At 41.6% G+C, this 18,697-nt stretch overlaps 1 protein-coding gene across 2 annotated transcripts in view; it reads right to left on the reverse strand.

Annotated features, from left to right (window-relative positions):
- Nucleotides 1–2,480: 2,480 nt before the first annotated feature.
- Nucleotides 2,481–18,697, reverse strand: part of pik3cg (phosphatidylinositol-4,5-bisphosphate 3-kinase, catalytic subunit gamma) — a 20,949-nt gene continuing 4,732 nt past the window's right edge. For both annotated transcript variants that reach the window (XM_008297664.1, XM_008297663.1), the window contains exons 5-24: nt 18,342–18,428; nt 18,167–18,267; nt 17,849–18,018; nt 17,582–17,769; nt 16,266–16,373; nt 16,019–16,103; nt 15,497–15,926; nt 15,316–15,414; nt 15,104–15,239; nt 12,197–12,262; nt 11,802–11,945; nt 9,977–10,058; nt 9,681–9,784; nt 9,042–9,188; nt 8,865–8,955; nt 8,055–8,185; nt 6,058–6,169; nt 5,692–5,849; nt 4,511–4,592; nt 2,481–4,255 (exon numbers count right to left, since the gene is read on the reverse strand). In XM_008297664.1, the coding sequence (XP_008295886.1) occupies nt 4,056–4,255; nt 4,511–4,592; nt 5,692–5,849; nt 6,058–6,169; nt 8,055–8,185; nt 8,865–8,955; nt 9,042–9,188; nt 9,681–9,784; nt 9,977–10,058; nt 11,802–11,945; nt 12,197–12,262; nt 15,104–15,239; nt 15,316–15,414; nt 15,497–15,926; nt 16,019–16,103; nt 16,266–16,373; nt 17,582–17,769; nt 17,849–18,018; nt 18,167–18,267; nt 18,342–18,428 (2,721 nt within the window). In that variant the 3' untranslated portion in view covers nt 2,481–4,055. The remainder of the gene's footprint in view (nt 4,256–4,510; nt 4,593–5,691; nt 5,850–6,057; nt 6,170–8,054; nt 8,186–8,864; nt 8,956–9,041; nt 9,189–9,680; nt 9,785–9,976; nt 10,059–11,801; nt 11,946–12,196; nt 12,263–15,103; nt 15,240–15,315; nt 15,415–15,496; nt 15,927–16,018; nt 16,104–16,265; nt 16,374–17,581; nt 17,770–17,848; nt 18,019–18,166; nt 18,268–18,341; nt 18,429–18,697) is intronic.

Here is an 18,697-nt window from a genome sequence, read left to right on the forward strand (position 1 = left end):
ACCACTGATGGTAACTCAGAAATGATCGTTGCATAAATGTGATGCTTCTCCTTTAACTTGTGTTCAGATTGAATGCAAAGCAAATTTTGAAGGCAGCAGCACTCCAGACTGCACACAAGACACACAGCGGATACAAATTCACTTCATCCCTCTTGTACGCAGCATCGTGATGCTTCATTTCTCTTGCATCAAATTTACTCGAGCCGCAGTGAATTTTCAACCCCCACTCTGGCCTGGTGATAGGGATAAAGAGAACTTCTTGTGTTTCAAAATTCTCCCAAGTATCTCTTATCCACAGAGCCCTGGGCTGGTTCTGCAGCTGTTACTGACTAAATTCGGATATGGTTTTTCATGTGTAAAGTTAAGGGGTTAAGCAGCCCAAACTGAGACAAAGAAACATCCATGGGAGTTAGAAAAAGTTTCAACTTGAGTGGAAAAAAATTGCTCTTTTCCTTTGTGATATTCCAGAAGATAGACTTTCGTGAATAAGGTGAAAAATTTGCTTTACATTCCAGCTAATGAAAGCCAACCATAAACTAAGAAGCACTCAGGAGATATGCTTACTTGTTCTGGTAGTAACTCCATGAAGCAGCACTATAAAAAGTAGCCATACTAGAACTGGCTCGGTTTCAAGCTCGTATATTGTTTTTACAATATGCTAATTCCATTCTAATTTTAAAAATGTATGTTCCGGTCGCAAAAAAAAAAAAAGATGAAAAGTAAAATGCATGAATGGAGACATCTTTCACAGCTAGCGAGCACATCTCTGACACTCACTGTGAATTCAGAGCTTTAAATCTGTATTTACGCTCTTTAAGCCACTTAAAGACACCCACCATAAACAGAGTGAATCACACCCACACGTCACAATCACATACATGCACCCAGAGCCGCGTTTACATTTACATACAAGTTCATATCCTGATATGTGCACACGTGCATGCACAGATCACATGCATGCACATGTCTTTCAGCACTTGGCCCTTCACCTTCAGCTCCACGCAGCAACTATAAACCCACAGCTCCATACGCTAATTAACCTCAAACCAGGTCCGAAACCCTAAAATAACGCCTCGCTAAAAGTGAGGTCAGGTCAAACGGTCCTCACCCTGAAGCTGCACACACTCACATTGCTCCTCACAAAGACAGAAGCAGAGGAGGATGTACTACAGTGGCACACACACAGTCATCTCCCCCGTCGTCTGATCTGGTTCATGTCTTCGTGGAGAGGAACAGGAGATAATAGAGGAAGGGAGGGAATCGATTCTAGACGCTCCAGTTCACTCCAGTTTCTTCCAGTTCCCTCCCACACCAGCCTCACAGCCCTGTCACAGCTGAGGGAGTTATTCCGTAAAAGCTACAGCGCACGTCTGTTCTGGAAAAAACTAACGCTTCCTGAAAATCAGTCAGCGGCTAAAACACAAGTACGTCCTGCAAAAACCACTTGGAAACAGCTGGGTTTTTAGGTTTGTCCTAAATTATGAGGGCAAATCTGTAATTAGATAAGTCAAAACATGTAAGAGTTGTTCTCAGCTTCACTGTCAGTAAAGAGACACACTGAAGAACCATCACATAATGTTCCAAACGATATTTTTAGAGGCTTCCCTCTCTTAATATAAATAAAATTCTGTGGGATGACACTGAAAACGTAGCTCGGTTTGTACATTCAATGTGCCCACTGTGTCACATATTCCACACACTTGAGTTCACTTTAAAGGAGGCTTCCGGAACATCACTATACCGTTAACACCAGTGGTGCAAAACTTTTGATAATTCTGTTGAACTAAAGCATCCAACAGGTCATTAGTAGCCAGTTTAAAAGCAGCCATTAAAGTGAACTAGTGCCCATTTTCAGAATAAAGCTACTGTCTTTGTTTTCTAGCGGCTACATGAGGCATCATCATACATAAATAAAAAAAACATAAATTCATCTCCAGATGCTGAAGAGCAAAAGAGAACAAGGGGAAGAAAGGCTCTGCCATCCTTTTCACTTTATTCATCGCGTGCCATTGTTGCCAAGCTTCCATACAGTTCATGAGCTTCCAATTAGCGTCATATAGAAAGAGGTCTTAAAGCTGAGGGAAAAGAGGAGGCTTATCTGTCTAATCCATTTAAAGCCGCTACATCAGAATGTATACTGCAGTGTGCTGCCATGAAACACACCGACATGAAAGAGATGTTTCCTTCATGTAGCACACCCACTCTCTGCTGAGGATGTGTTGGAAAAAGACAAAGGAAAGGAGATGAGGAGGAGCAGGAAGAAGAGGAGAGATGAGAAAGAAGGACAAGGGGGGGATTTAAGAGAAAAAAAAATCAGAGGAAAGGATGGAACTGGTTGATGGTGTCAAGCTGTGTGACCTGTAATTGAAGGGACAAGTCTGTGGTGTTGCCCCATCTTGTGGTCGGAGTTTATAACCACAGCGGAGGAGTCACGATCTGAACCATCAGTGAATCTGATGTGTGAAAGAGAAGCAGCAAAGTGTGTTTGTAGCACATGACTTTAATCATCACGACATAGAAAAGTTTCATTCCACTGTCCAGAATCAGTGGCTGAAGGCATTTACAGGCACACGAGGCTTCAGTTCAGAACAGTTTTAAAATGGAAGGTTTCCGTCTTTGGAACACGTTTTTTTTTATGCAAACTTTTAAAAAACACTGATTATCAAACTGCTGGTGCTCATCATAGCTTCTGTCTCCAACTTGGATATCACTTCACTCATGAACCGTAGTAAAGGAAATTAAACTTTCTTTCTGTTCATCCAAAACCTTCAACACATTCAACAATTCATTCCTAAGATCATCTTTTCAGCTCATATTTCACCTTATATGACATAACAAGCTCACATGGAAATGCTAAACGAGCTGTGAAATAATTATTCTTGATTGTGAAATCAGAAATGTTCGGAATCATTCGGCGGTAGAAAAAACAACAACAACACTTCTATGTGCTGTGATTCTACGAGGAGTAAAAAACAGCACTGACCAGCATGTGCTCAATGTCCCGTCAGGCTGATGTGTAGGATGAAGACGTGCAGCTCTGTCATGTCCGTTACAGTAGTTGTACATTTGCATCTTTAGTGCAACTAAAAAACATCTTTAATTTATAAATAATAAAGCTCTCATCTTGAATAGTTCAGTGACATTACATCGATTTTCGATCTTCGACCAGGAGAATCCGACTGATTTCATAATGCATCCATTACTCAATAAGGTTGAGAATATGGAAGAATATTCTGTGAACTATTTACCACATAGTTCCTCTGGGGGTGGAAGGACAGTGCAACGCTACTTCAGCAAACGTTTAAAACCCAGTGTGACGTCGACCACGTTTTCAAATGCAAATCAGGTGAAGGAAATGTGAGAGACGAGTGTTTCCTCACAGCAGAAACACTAAGTGGTCTGTCCTCGTGTTAAGGGTAGAATGTAAAGATCCAGTTCATCCCTCACGGAAACACGGTTTATAATCATAGTTTCTATTTTCAAAAGGTTCTTATTTAACCATTTATTGTTTTAAGTGGAAGCAGAGAGCAACATTTCAGTCTGCAGTTCAGGAGAAAATGACACTAGGTTACTTTGACCTGTGGTTGTCTTAATGCTGCTCATTAAGGCAAATTAAAGAGAACTTGTAGACATATTATTGTGTAGCTTTGGAGTGGATGTTTGACTTGGTCTTTGCAGTGCAGAGATAACAGTCGTGTCTGTGTTCAGTTTATTTTCAGCTCTGGGTCTCTTTAGTTCAGGTCAAAGGGGGAGATTCTCGTTATCTTCGATGCATTTCTGTGTAGCTCCAGTTGTTCAACTGGTTGGTTTAATGGTGTTGGTCTTCTATAAGACTTACAGTCCAAGTCCACCTTTATAATCTTATTTTTTTCTATAAATACGTTGTAATGGTTGAAATGGTCTGAATTTTTTTTAAAACAGGTTTATTTGCAGGCACTTTGTGTAGGGAATTAATATATATATATTATGTGCAGTCATCAGATTTTACAGTCTCCTGTGGACCCTACTGTAAGACTCCTGTGCTTTTCTTTTACTTGCTGATGTCCTAAGAGCTCCTAGGTGGACCGTTTCTCCACACCCTGCTTGATCCCCAGCACCAGGTGAACAAACCAGTTGATCTGAACCATCCAGCCTTTCTCCCTGCAGATCTCTATCTGGTCCAGCAGGTGGCGCTGTGCCTCATCCTCGCTGCGACCGACGGTCAGCGCCTCGCGGATGTACTCGATGTCCTCCTTACTAGTCAGCTGAGGCATACCTGGTAACAGCCAAAAGAGAAGAGGGTCATTAGACAGATAAAAGTGTGACCACGTACTAGTTTTGAATCAAATGTCTCAATCTAAAACTACAGCTTCTTGTCATTCAGCAGCCAACAGGTGAACCGACAACCCGTCTGCTGGGTGTAACAGGGTGAGTTCACCTGGTTATTATTATTTCATGACAAACTGATTTTGTTCTGCTGTAAAAGAGCAAAGCAGCGACTGTGTTGGTACTGTGAAGGAGGAGGTCGTACCGGTCATCAGCATCATGGAGAAGAGGATGATGAGCAGGTTGGTGTGATGCCGGAGAGCGAGGTAAGCCTTCACACACACGTCCTGATACACACACACACACAGGATGGACATGATACAGACAAACACACACAACAAAGTTCAAGGTATTTTCAAGAGACAGAGAAACCGACCATAATGCTTTTGATATTTCTACCATGAAAGAGGTTTGAACTGAGAAAGTCACAGGATATAAAAATCTCCACATTAGTGAGAATCTGACATTCAAATTGCACACACCTAAACAAGAGAGTTCTAAAAAGTGAGTGTTTTTTGCAGAAATTAAAGCATCTTTCCCATATTGTGGACAATAATGATGTGATTTACAGGTATGCATCTTCTTTTACTCTTAAACCTCTGGAGCCCGTCTGTCACTCTGCAATAAGGTTTATTACCAGCCATGTCTACAGGCCACATCGTTATATTCTATACGACAGGGTTGACTGGTCAAAAGGAGACGTGACACTAAGTTGTGTCTTTTTATCTATAAAGCTCTTACGAGAAAATGATTGTGTTTCAAAGCTGCTTCAGTACTGAAATGAACTTTATCAAAGCAGCTCGACTCACTGGTTCTTGTGTCATGTTCCATAAGTAAGATCTGAACTTGGAAAGACGACTTTAAATGACTCCTGGAACCAAATACAGCACCTGCTTAACCATGATGCACTTGTATGCTTCGGACAGCTTAGAAATAATAAAAGAAAAGTGCTGTTTGTCATTCTATTTTATCTTCTATCTTAATTACATAATAATAACACTATTTTGAATATGAACATTAGTAACAAGTTCTACTTATATGACTGTATTGTAATTCATATTCTAATTATTTTATCTAACAAATCATCCTCCCTAAACAGGAAATGTCCGTGTTTTTATTTAACTAACTGTGGTAATGCATTTTCTCCGATCTGTTACTTTTAGTTTTTCTCATTTAACTTTGAAAAATAAGGTTTCAACTTAATGATCGCTGGAGCATTAAAAAAAAGTTGAATCATGAATGATTTCTGCAAAAATGTCCTTTCAGTGACGTCTGGTGTATGTTTTAAAGGACAGTGCAGGGATGTGTGTGCATGTGTGAATGTATCTGAGTCTGTGGATGAACCCATTCAGCATTAAGTCAAATGTAAAAACACATCTGGTGCACCTGGAACTTCTGGAAGTGGGGGCTGCTTTTCTTTCCTGACGTTCCCATGACATACAGGAAGTCTGGCGTGAGCACGAAGGGAACCCACTCCTTACTGATTCCCATGAAACTCTTGTAATTCCCCAGGATGTGACCGAAGTCGATGTGGAAGAGATTCCCTGCAGCAACACAAAGGGGATTATTATTGAGTATTTCCTTTAAAATTATGACATTGATTATTCCTTAGAGGTGAACTTTAAAAATATTGTTCTTAATCAATAGTATTTTTTTTTTGCAAACTTTACAGGCTGTAATATGTCCTCAGCATGATGTTATGCTGACGTTTGTTGGTCTGACAGTGAGATGAAAACACAGACGTGGTATTACCAGATTCAGTGATCATGATGTTGTCATTGTGCCGATCTCCAATACCCAGGACATAAGTAGCCACGCAGTATCCACCACAGGAATACAGGAACCTCTCCACAGCCTGCTGGAACTGCACACAAAGAACGACTGTTAGAATAAAACCACTTCATGTAGTCACAAATATCTGACCAACGACGAAGAGGTTTGATTGCAAAAAAGAAGATTTAGGTTTGAAAACTCAAATCCTTCAGATGAGATGATCCTCAGCCACGGGGAACCGTGCAGTGGTGCTGCGTAAATGTCTAAACGATATGCTGAAGAACGCACATTCTCCATCTCTCAGTTTTGAAGAAAAGCCAGTTAAAAATAAACCATCAGACAGTGTGTGTGCAGGTGTCTCAGCTAAAAGCAGTGTGTGTGAGTTCTGTGGTGACAGGAACAACCATGTGGCTTGCTTCCTTCCTGTCTGTCACGCTGCTGTTTCCTCTTATCTGACACACACAACTGCAGCTGAAAACAAAGCTGCACTATCGACACACACTGTTTACATAATGCCTGTAGCGTGGCTGCTGTCAAAACCTTTATACTGATCAGTGGGGATTTCTTAATCCTGATTGTTCATTGACTTGAGAGACGACGTTTTTTTTTGCACTTTGACATTTAAACAAATCACAGCTTTGACTTCCGTGTTGTGCTACAATCTTGCTAATGTACAAATCTTTAAATCAAAGTCAGGCTGACCCTTGTTTAAAATCCTAATGTCCTGATGTCCTGTCCTAAACCCAAAATATAAATACAATCCATCAAACCTTTTAAACCAGAATGAGGTCAGAAGAGGTGCTTTCTCTTTCACTTTCAGCCTGTGACACAGTGATGTACTGCAGAGTGTTGCTGTTATCTCAGCTGAGGTAACGTTAGCAGTTTATTCTTAATGCATTCATTGCAGTTTGTGGTGTTTTTAAGGTGGTTGAACAAATCCGTTGTGATGATCTGCAGCAGAGACACAAATCTCATGAACTCTTTGCATGTGATTTGTTCTTGTTTAACATCTGAAATACTTCCCAACGACAGATGGTTATCGGTTTCTAGGGACCAGCTCTCACCTTCACCTCTTCCTCACCCAGTTCTGTCAGTCACACACTCTGCATTCTGGGAGTTCTGTCACTCTGCATTAAATCAGCTGCTGCAAATCTGTCTGTCTCATTTGATTCTGGTTTTGGTTTGATGTCCAGGTCAACAAGGTGGTGCTTTCCTATCACCTACAGTTAACTTCAAGAATTAGATGCTTCTTATCTTTACATGATCTGCACATGACTGTCAGTGCTTTTATTTTTTCCCGTATAGATTTGTGCTTCCTGGGTCACCAGTTCAAATACAAGATTTCTAAGGTCTTACATGGCCAACATCAAGGATCTACAAACCATGTATGAGCTGATGCCAAACTGAACTCACCTACTAAATACACCTTTGGAAATCTATCACTATTTTTAAATCACTTCTTAGGACAGTCTTTTTCAGAAAAGTTTTCATGTCTGTGTGACTTTTAATGTGTTTTTCCTTTTAATTTATGGTATATTGTTGTTTATTAGTGTTTTATTCTTGTATTATTGTTGTTTTTAATCTATTTGTGAAGCACTTTGTAACACTGTTAAGTAAAGCACAACATAAATAAAGCTTATATTGCTCCAGACATATGTAATTCTTCTATTCTGTCAACTGCATGATGGTTTTCCAAAAGCGAAGCCAAAACATCTCCATCACTCCCTGAAGGCTGCCTACAAGCTTAGACAGAGCTTGATTTGACACACAGTGTGCATATTTTAACTATCACTCATTTAATCATGAGAACTTAAACATGATGATCAACAACAAACTGAGCAGCTCTGTTGATCACTATTTTGTAATCAGCTTGTACTAATGACCTGGATAATGTGTCACTCCCATATTGTACAACTTTTTCATTCTACATTAAGTGCACACTGAACCCGACGAGGCTAATCTGGTTGTGATCGTACCTTGTCCTCGCTGACACATTTGTCGCGGAGCCACTGACAGAGGATTTCATCTTTAAACGCTCCGGTGCTTCCAACAACGCTCTGCTGGATGTTAGCGATGGTGGTGGCGTCCTTAACGATCTCAATCATACCTACATGGATGGAACAATGAAGGCAGAAGGAAAGAGTAAGAATCGCAGAAATGATTAATGCAAGGCTGTTGTTGGAATCATCTCTCTAAATATCTATATCCAAATCGTCGGACTAAAATGAACCCCTTGGGCAATCTGAATCGGAGACGCTTGAGAGAACTTGTCTCCCCTATAGCTCACCTAGTTGAGTGGGTGACCCATGAACAGGGGCTGTAGTTCCCCAATGCAGTGGTCGTGGGTTCGACTCCCACTCACGACCCTTTGTTGCAGGTCTCTGCCCCCTTTCCTGTCTATCTCTACTGCTCTAAATAAACAAAAAGCCCCTCTAAAAATATGTCTCCCTGTTCTTATCACTTGGTCAGAGTGATATTTGAAAAACTCTCAAAATGTTTTGGCCTATTCATGATCAAATTTTAAATCAGAGTGAATAACCTCACAGCAAGGAGTCAGGAACACTGATGTGGAACCTCTTCTAAAAATCCTGAAGCACAACAACTCTATATTTATTTTGGTCTTAGCTTATAAAGAGAGATCTACATGTGGGACCTTCAGTGACCTTCTGAAAACGGTGATGGCGAGTCGTGTTTAATAACACATACGCCTCGTTCGCGGCACCAGGACCTCAGGTGGAAACGGTTGGCTTTATCCGTTCCCATATCAGTGCACACTAATAACTGACCTATCCGGTTGCCAGTGGAGATGCAGCCGTACGGCAGCAGGCAGAGATCCAGCGATTCAGTCTCCCAGATCGACTCCATGATCAGCAGAATCTGAAAAGGAAACGAAAAAGGAACTGTGCAGATATCTTCCTCAGTAATTTACCAACTTCTGTCTCGGAGATGATGCTGCTCCTCACCTGCAGGATGAGCATGTCCTGTCGGAGGTCATCGCCGTCTTTGAAGATGATGCCTATGGGGTCCTTGGACAGAGTGGTGGGGTCGGCCCTTTTGAACTGCAGCCACAGCGGCTTCTTCTTAGATGCCATCACTTTGCACTGTTCAATCTACGAGCACATCATTCATTTAGAAATTCAATGAAACACAGTTACTATTCTCCTGTTTTCATGTCGATGGTTTGTTTATTCTCAGCTTGATCATTGAGGAGACCTTTACCTGGGAATCCTTCTCTAGTTGATACACACTATGGGAATCTCTGCTTCTTTTAAATCTCCTCTTAAAACATTCCTACAACTGTGCATCATATTTTGTATTTACACTTTTCATTCATATTTATTTGCTCTTGTTCAATTTACTGTTTTTAAATCCTCGGTGCTCATGTCCCTTGGCCTTATTCTCATTCAATCTGCCCAGTCTGGTTCTGTAGGTTCTTTATTTTCTAACCAGTGAAGCACATTGTACCATATAAGTAAAATTTCTGATGAGATGTCAGTCGTCACTTCTATGCAGGCTGCTTGTTTTCATCTCTGTGTTTATTACATGTGGTTGAAGTTGGATTGTAAATGTTTTAGATGCCTGAATGTGGGAGTGTTGCTCACCAGCAGGGCTCCAGCTCTCAGTCCTGGATCATACGGGACTCGAAAACTCTCCGGCAGACCCGACGCTTGCAGAGTCTCCAGCTTCTGGCGCAGCTGAAACACCACTGAGCAGCACACAACACAAACGCAGCTTCAGTTCTTTATTCTTTTTCGATTGAGCAAAGGATGCTGCTGCTACAATTTTCCTTATCTAGATTTATTTAAGAACTCATCAGTCAATCTAAGAGCATAAACCTGCACAACACAGGTTAGTATCAGTGCTTTAGTTTTAATTTTCTTTAACTCCTCCTCCTCACCTTGTGGCGTGACGTCAGATTTTTCGGTGGATATGGCCTTGATCTCGCGGGTGACTTTCTGCAGAGCCTCAGTCATCTCCACCTGCACAGTGTCAGTTCCGTCATTCAAAGTTCTTTTTACTTACTTTTCATTTACCAGAAATAGCACCCACCCTCTCCTAACACCCCCCCACCTACTGCTTCCCCACCCATGCTGCCACAAGATTAGCGCCGTTGCCTCACATCTTGTACCAGTGTGCCATGCGGTGCGTATCCAAAGGTGTAGGTATACATACTAAAAAAGCTGGTACATGGCATCCTACATAGAGGGTATAAAAATAGAGAAAAGCAAAATAAGAAAGTAAAACAGGGTGAAACAGGAGGCACACGTTCACACACTGAATAATAGTCGGAAAAAAAAGGCTCTATTCAGCTCTGTGCCAACGGTCAACACTGCTGAGAGGATGGAGCAGAGGAAATAAAAATAGAGGATTAACCCTGTGAGCCCTGGGCTGTTCTCAGAGTCATCTCACTGCCTTTACTTTCAGGCTCCTGTCTCTGTCGTTTAAGGGTTAGACATACATGCAGTATCTTGTTTTTTATAGAACAGTATGTAGAGCTTTGATCATTTAATTTTGATAAAATTTAGAGATTCCTTCTATCAGTCTTTTTATCTAGGAAAGAGTCTTATGAAGTTTTGTGTGTCACAGTATAAAAGGCAGGCAGCCAAGTTATGTTTTTATATTTGTGTATTGAGACTGTCTTGAATCTTACACTATCACAAAATATATGTAATTAGTGCCAAACAGAAATAAATGTCATAGTTTTGTTCAGGGGCACTGTCAATGAGGCAAACGCTGTTGTGACAAGTGTAATCACAGAGCTTTGCTGCTGCTCTTTATCGTGATGTTTGTGTCAAATCTATTCCACTTGAGGGGCTGCAAGGTGGATCGGTGGTTAGCACCATTGCCTCGCAGCTAGAAGGTCGCCAGTTCATGTCGCGGTGACGACACCTGGAATGCATGTTCTCCCCGTGCAGCGTGGGTTCTCTCCGGGTTCTCCAGCTTCCTCCCACAAGGTCCAAAAACATGTTGAGGTTAATTGGTGATTCTAAATTGTCTGTAGGTGTGAATGTGAGTGTGCTTGGTTGTCTGTCTCTAATGTAGCCCTGTGATAGACTGGTGACCTGTCCAGGGTGTCCCCTGCTTTCACCCTGAGTCAGCTGGGATAGACTCCAGCCCCCCATGACCCTAGTGAGGATTAAGTGGTGTATAGATGATGGATGGATCTATTCCACGATGAGTTCGGGAGCAAGTCAAACAAGTGTGATGAGTGTGGAGATGGACGACGAGGTGTGTGTAGCCTTCTAACTATATTTACATTTCAAAATTATTTTTCAGCCAACTCTATGCTGCATAGAAAAGGACCTGACATCACTGGAAAGCTGGTTCATTTTGTGCACGCTACACCTCCCTGCAAAGTGTGTCAGTTGGGTTCAAAACCTAAATTATCAAGTAAAAGATTACTCTGCACCTGCATAGCAAGACAGCACTAATTCAACCTGTCAGTTAGTCCTTATCTAAGTACATAAAATGAGGAAACTGAGTAGCAACACGTAGCCCCATCACCTCCACCACTACAGCTTATTCTATCCATCCATCTTCTCCCGCTTATCCGGAGTTGGGTCGCGGAGGCAGCAGCTTATTCTAATGCTGTCTAATATAGCAAACTAAAGATCTGTCATTTATCATCTGGAAATTTAGGATTGTATTGTGCTCATAACGGGACATTTCTGACGCATTTTTGTTTCGTCTATCTATCTCTTGGTGTAAATGAGGCCTGTCACCTGTTTCCTGAAGTCCTGCAGCATGTTTTCACCGCAGCCTCTGAGGTAGGCCTCCAGCAGGACGGCGTACCTCTGCTGGTAGTGCATGGACTGGGCGATCTCACTGCGCAGGAACCAGAAGAGGAAATGACCGATGCGTTTACTCTGAGGAGAGAAAACAAAACAAGAAAAAAAAAAAAGACAAAAAATGTTACATATGATGCACTGAAATATATGGCATATAAGCATTTTTCTTATTATGAAATTGAATTTTTAATGTTGAAAATGTGCTACTGAAACCTTTTATGTCTATGATATGTTGCTGAAATAGACGACAACAACATAAACAGGAACACACACACACATGTTGTGAGAGACAGTGTACAAACAGACACATGGATGTTTTTCCTGCTTACCCTCAGAGCTCTCTTCAGCAGGAACCTGACCAGAGCGCTGTCATGGTAGGGCTCAAACTTGACTGCCTGCACACACACACACACACACACACACACACACACACATAAAAAGCTGATTTTCAGGTTTCATGTGCTGTACAAATAAACACAAATTCTCCACAAGTTCCAACAATGCTCATACGATATCTTAAAGTTTCGGATTCATACTCGTATATACCGCACGCCAACAAACAGCAAAGCCACATTTAACTTGAAATTGCTCCGTGGCCTCGGATCATGGGGAAAAAAAAGCTTACAGGAAGAATTTCACAGACTGGGCTTACAGTGTGATGGGACACAACACGGACTGTGGCAGTGTAGGAAGTGCACCGACAACACAGAGCTCATTGAGGACAGACAGAAGTGCAATTCAAATGTGAAGGGAAGGAAGCGTCGAGTGGTTGAACAGGTCAGAAACTTGGTGACAGGCTGAGAAGAAATCCTATCTGACAATACAGCGTTTCCTATGATGAAGCATTCTAGGAAACAAAGCCCTCTTAGACCAACTGTAAGACTATTTCTTCATCGAAACGCTCCTTTATTGCGAGTTAGGACATGTAACTGCTAATTATTTTTATTATAAACTCACCCATCACTTGTACTTTACAAATAAAAGACTTATTGTGTTAGCCTAATCAATGTCCTAAAGTCTTAGCTGTCCTTTTTGTTGCTTTTTGTCTCTGTTCTCCTAAAATAGTCCATCCAGCGTTTAAAAATAGAACAAACAGAGCGACACCTACATTACAACACCTGCTATGAGTCAGTGCTACAAATGTGCAAAGCAAGTTTTCATTCTTTTAGAAAGGGTATGCAGCATTCTATGTGGATATATCTTTGAAGAACATGCTGGGATATGTTGCCGTGCATGATGCAGCGATAACATGAAGGGAAGTGTCATTTTCCTATCACACCAAAGGGCTCTTTGTTAGCTGCAGCTGATGATTGCTGTTGCTCATGCAAAGCCGACCACAGAGTCAAATATGGAAACACATCAGAGGACAAACAGCTTGTATCTGCTGAGCCGCTTCTTTCCGTGAGCTTGTGAAATACTGTAACAGTGAATCAGGAGGATGAATGGAAGAAGTGTTTCGCCATCTCAAATACATTATTTTTTTCCCTTCCCGTCCAAACAAATGCGTTTATAAATCTTCATCAAAATCAGCAGTGATGGAGCAATGACTTGAAACAGTCACAGCATGAGTTCAGTACAGATTAAGGTTGGACAGCTCATTTCAAATCTGAAACTGAAACAAGGTAATCAGCAAATTGCAAAGGCTGCAATTTATGTTATGCATGCAGTGTGTCTGACTAAGGGTTTGAACTGCTGTGTTAATGCTTCTTCCTTTTGTGAGTCACACTTTGAATGGGACAATATGTGGTAATTCTCTGTCACGTTTTAAATCCATCACAGTGAAGAATGAACTGAAACTTGGCTTATTATATCGCTAATCAAATAGCAGCAGCAACATAAGTTAGGAAATTAGTATTTTCCTCAAATTGTTCAGCCCTAAAACAAAGCTTTAATATAAAAGGAGTCTAAAAAGTTGCAGTCATATGTAGTGCTGTATGCTTCTATTCATCAGACAATTTGTCAGTGGAGGAAGAAGACAGGCTAGCTGTTCCCCCTGTTTCCACTATTTGTGCTAAGCTAAGCTAACTGGCTGCTAATTGTAAAGTCAGGTTTAGCAAACAGACGTCAGAAATCTTCTAATTTTAAGTCGGAAAAATCTGGCACGAGTCAAGTAAATGAATTTCTAAAAATGATTGATGCACATGTTTGGCATCAAAGCTTCATTACAGCCGTACACAGCTTCACCGTGTTTGGTGCAGACTGCAATATTGGTAAAGAAAAGGAAAAAAGCATGTGGCAAAGAGCAGAGACAGGCCTGAGAAAACTAGAGTGTCCAGAGTTTGGGATCATTTCATGTTGGAAAGAAAAACCCAGCGTGTCTATTGTAAAACAGCCAACAAACTAGCCTGCTACGATTACCTGATGTCAATGCTTCAGCTTCACAGAAGAAAGCATCCATAAGTTTTACACTAATACAAAAATTACACACAGTTTGAGGCTATGTCACCTTCAGACAGACTAAAGCTAAAGCAGCTACCAGCAGTGATACAAACAGATTCATTAATTTACCATCTGACAAACTAATGTCTGACATTTTGTCACAGGTGTCGTGTTTAGTTGTTTTTTTTTTTTGTCTCCCTACCAGTTGTTCGCCTCAAAATAATTGGTGAGGATTCTGTCATTCTGTCTGTCACAATCTGCTTCTTAATCTTTTCTAAATTTGATCAGAGAGCTGATATCTTGTCAGACTCTGCACTGGACTTGTTTTTAGGAATAGGGGGAATTAAATTAGGGCAATAAAAGATTATAACTTATCTGAAAATAAAAAAGTAAACCAATTATATGTTAATTGTGAATTCATTTTAAATGACTTGTCTTATTTTCACTCTTTAATAAGTATTCCTTATACGATGATTCAACTAATGAAAGGTGCAAAACACAGCTACTAAAATAATTGCAGCACGAAAGAAAACAAATGCACAGATTTCTCTAAAAGCACAACGGCTGCTGTCACAGTTCAACGACTTTGTGGGTGTATTTATGTTAAACAATGCATTAGATTCTGCAAGCTGATTATTGGTGTCGTACGTTACTTTATCTTCAAAGTAACAGCTGTCGGATGACTGCAGCAGAACACAAACTTCAACATGTGTGTGAAAATGTGTGAATCATCTCAGCAGAAAAGGTAAACATTCATGCAAAGTGCAAGTACTTTAAAAATGAACTACACTGAGCCGCATTGACTTAACAGATGAGCATAACAGGAAACATAAAGCGACTGAAAAGAAAAGTGGCACCTGTACGAGCTGGAGGAGATATCTGAGCACATCGTCATCCTCCAGCGTCTCCAGCTTCCTGACAGCCATTGAGCGGACCTGAGCATCTGAATAGTGGCAGTCCAGCAGCTGCATGGCCAGACCAACATCCAGACCACTGAGGAGAACCAACATGACGACAGGTGATGACACTGATCCCACTGAGGACAGATACAGTGTGAAAACTCTTTTACCTGGTGTCCCACGCACTGCTGCGCTCCAACAGACGATGTGTGGCCAAAACATCTTCCTGTCTGCCCCACCTGACTGATCCCAGCAGCTTTGGGTAGGCCCTGAGGACAGGAGAGAATTAGATGTTCAGTAAAAAGCAAACCTGTAATAGTTTGTTGTTTGTTTAAAGGAAACAGAAAGTACCTGGGGTCTCGCATGCACTCATGTCTGAAGTGCCACAGCAGCTCTTTGTCCTCAGGACTGAGAGGATGGAGGGGGTCCGTCGCCACAATGGCCCCAAACTGTTTCTTCAGGTGGTTCGGCATCTCTCTCTGACCTCTCTCCCCTCCCTCTGCTTCCTCCCCCACAGCGCCGTAGTCCCGGCTCACGTCCCGGCTCTTGGGCAGCACCACCGGGTAGCAGTACTTGTCCAGTAAGATGGCGATGGCCATGGAGGAGGCCTTGTCTGGGTTGGTGGCCGAGGTGAGCTTGTCTGCGTTGGTGCTGCTGCTGCTCTCGTCGCTCTTCTCTGGCATCTTCCACATGTGGAGGATGAACTCGCCCTGGCGCAGCAGAGAGCGGTGGTCGATCAGCAGCAGGTTGACGTAGTACAGGAGACGACTCTTGGTCTTTCCTGAAAGACAGACGGACGGACAGACAGGCAGAATGAAGCCTCCCTCTGTAGACACTCAACATGAGAGGGGATCAGATGCGACAGGACTTTACCATCCAGGCTGGCGGTTCCTGCTGTGTTATCCTGATAGGAGCCTCCTTTGGAGTTTGGTGTCTGAGGTTGCTTCCCACAGATCACCTGGGTGGCACATATAAGACATGAACCATTATGTAAAGAGTAGAGCAACAATTCTAACTTAATTTACTCGTTAGTTCCTTCACTATCCTACCAAAAATATATGTAAATATAGATATTAGCGACAATGACTACAGCACCTTTCAGTGAAACGTCTGCGCTCACCTGGAGGTTGAGGCGTGCCCCTTTAGGCAGGTCCTTGATTTTAATGTTAAACTCCAACCAGCAGTTCCACAGAACTTCTTCATTGAAACTTTTGGAAGTCGTCCTCTCCTAAAACAACAAATTTAGTGTTAAAGTGTCTTTTCTGTCAATATGCAGCTGTTTATGTGTCTATTTATATTTACCTTTCAATATCTCATCGTGAGTACTGATCACATTGGGTTTACAGTAAACAGCATGTCAGCCAGCACCACTGTTTTGAATATTATCTCTTCTATCAGCGTCACTGTTTGCTTTACTAACCACAGACGCCATATAAAAAATAGACAGAGCCAATACGGAACTGACTGTAACCTGCATTATTTTTAACACAGAGCGACTCCTGGTTGTAAGAAGAAGTCTGACTGTATACAAATTTGAGACAATAAATCTACTTCTTGCTTGATTTCTTACCTAAACAAACATCTTCTTAATGATATTATCGTCTAAATGATACAGCATGTTTCCCCTTCAGTCAGTTGTCGCCCCTTTTAGAGTAAAACAGATGATAAAGCAGGGTGTGCTCCAGGGAGGGCATAATGTCTCAGTCTGATCCGCCCCTCGCTTATCATGTCTGCTTTCACAAGACCAAGAGGGCAACAGATAAATTCAAAACTTGAGGCTTCACCCACAAACTAATGGCTGATGGGTGGTTTCATCTATCTTTAATATGCAGGCAACTGTTGTTTTCTCATAAACTTTCAAACATAGAGTCCATGCTGCTGATATGAGATCAGAAGATAAGGCAGCAAGGTACTGCTGATGCAAACTGAACAATCCTGCAGCTATTTTCCACTAAACAGAAATAAATAAATACATTCCAAATACAAGGTGCCACTTATTGTGAAGGAGAAAGTTAATTTTTCGGGGGCAAAGGTTTGCCGTGACAGCAGGTGTTCATGTGGCTATAAAACAAAACCACAGTCATTTCTGGAACATTTATATTTATACTTTCATACTGATGTAAACATGATATTATATATTATTATATTCCCCTTTCTGTCTCTGTTCTTTTTTTTTTTGAGCCTAATGCAACCTAATTTCATTCTGATGTACCGTGTAAACCTGCAAAGACAAATAAAGTAAGTCTAAGAATCTATTGTTTTAGTTCGTATTTTATCATTAATTGCACATTCAAGGATTGGTGGTATATTTTTTTGGTTTACCAATTATGCATCAATGCTGATGAATGCAACTGCACTAAATTAATGTAGATCACAGCAGCCACTGTCAAAATCCTCTTTTGTGTGCCTCAAAGTGTATTCTCCTGTTTGGATCACCTGGGCTAACAGCTGCTGCCCGTGGAAGATGCTGGCCTCTATGAAGACGATAAACTCTGGGACTTTGGGGAGGGATGGGATGTCGATCCCCAGCACCTTCACCCTGAACTTTCTGTTACAGTCCCACATGGAGATGGTGAACACTCGCTCGTGGTCTTTCTCGTCAATGGTCAACTGCTCATGAGTTCCTGTGAAGAAATAATGTAGAGTAGGTCAGGATGTTGGCCACGGATCAATAAAATCAGACAGCTCAGGTGAAGTGTTTACCTGCGACTCCAGTGCAGTCGTCCACTTGCGCCCAGTCCTCCTTCTGGACCAGATCCAGATCAGGATCAGGTGGAGTCTCCAGAACCAGGTGGATTTCCTCCCCGTTCTTCAGGCACTGACGGACCCAGTTAAAGTCCTGCAGAGGCTTCTCTCCATACAAGTACTCCTCCCTGTGTGGAAGGACACCAAATGGTTACTTATAAATGTAAAATCACATTTTTTAATGCATTTCTGATTAAAGCCATCCTCTACAACTTGATCCAGTCCGTTATTTTGTGACATTGCAGGCGAGTTTCAGCATTTAGCATTGGTCCATACCTGCCACACACACGCAGCACAAAGTCAGTCTCACACATGTGTTCAGGGATGCCCAGCAAAACTCTTTTATTTGTTGTCTTGGCAAAAAAGCTCGCCAACACCTAAACAGGAAGGGAAATAGTCAGTAAACAGTGCATGGATAGGTACAGCAGTCTAACAGGAAGCGTGTGTCTACCTGTGTCGGTGTGTCATCGATGGACACTTTGATGGTCTGGCTGGCCGTGCTGATGTGGATCACCACCAAGATGTGACTGTTGTTGATCTGGAAGGAGAACAAAGTGGAAAGAATGAACTACAAGACTAAATAATGAAACATCAAGTCAGCAAATCACTGAATCATCTGAATAAATGAAGGACGCTCAACATCTTATCAGCAAGTTGGAGGCAGATATTCACTAAGTTCAACAATCAAATCCAAGTCCCAACTAAGAATCTGTCAACCCAACAGACCAATCAATCAACCAATCAATCAATCAATCAATCAATCAATCAATCAATCAATCAATCAATCAATCAATCAATCAATCAATC

Source organism: Stegastes partitus, unplaced genomic scaffold, assembly GCF_000690725.1.
Source record: "Stegastes partitus isolate 25-593 unplaced genomic scaffold, Stegastes_partitus-1.0.2 Scaffold1234, whole genome shotgun sequence".
In the NCBI taxonomy this organism is placed as follows: Eukaryota; Metazoa; Chordata; class Actinopteri; family Pomacentridae; genus Stegastes; species Stegastes partitus.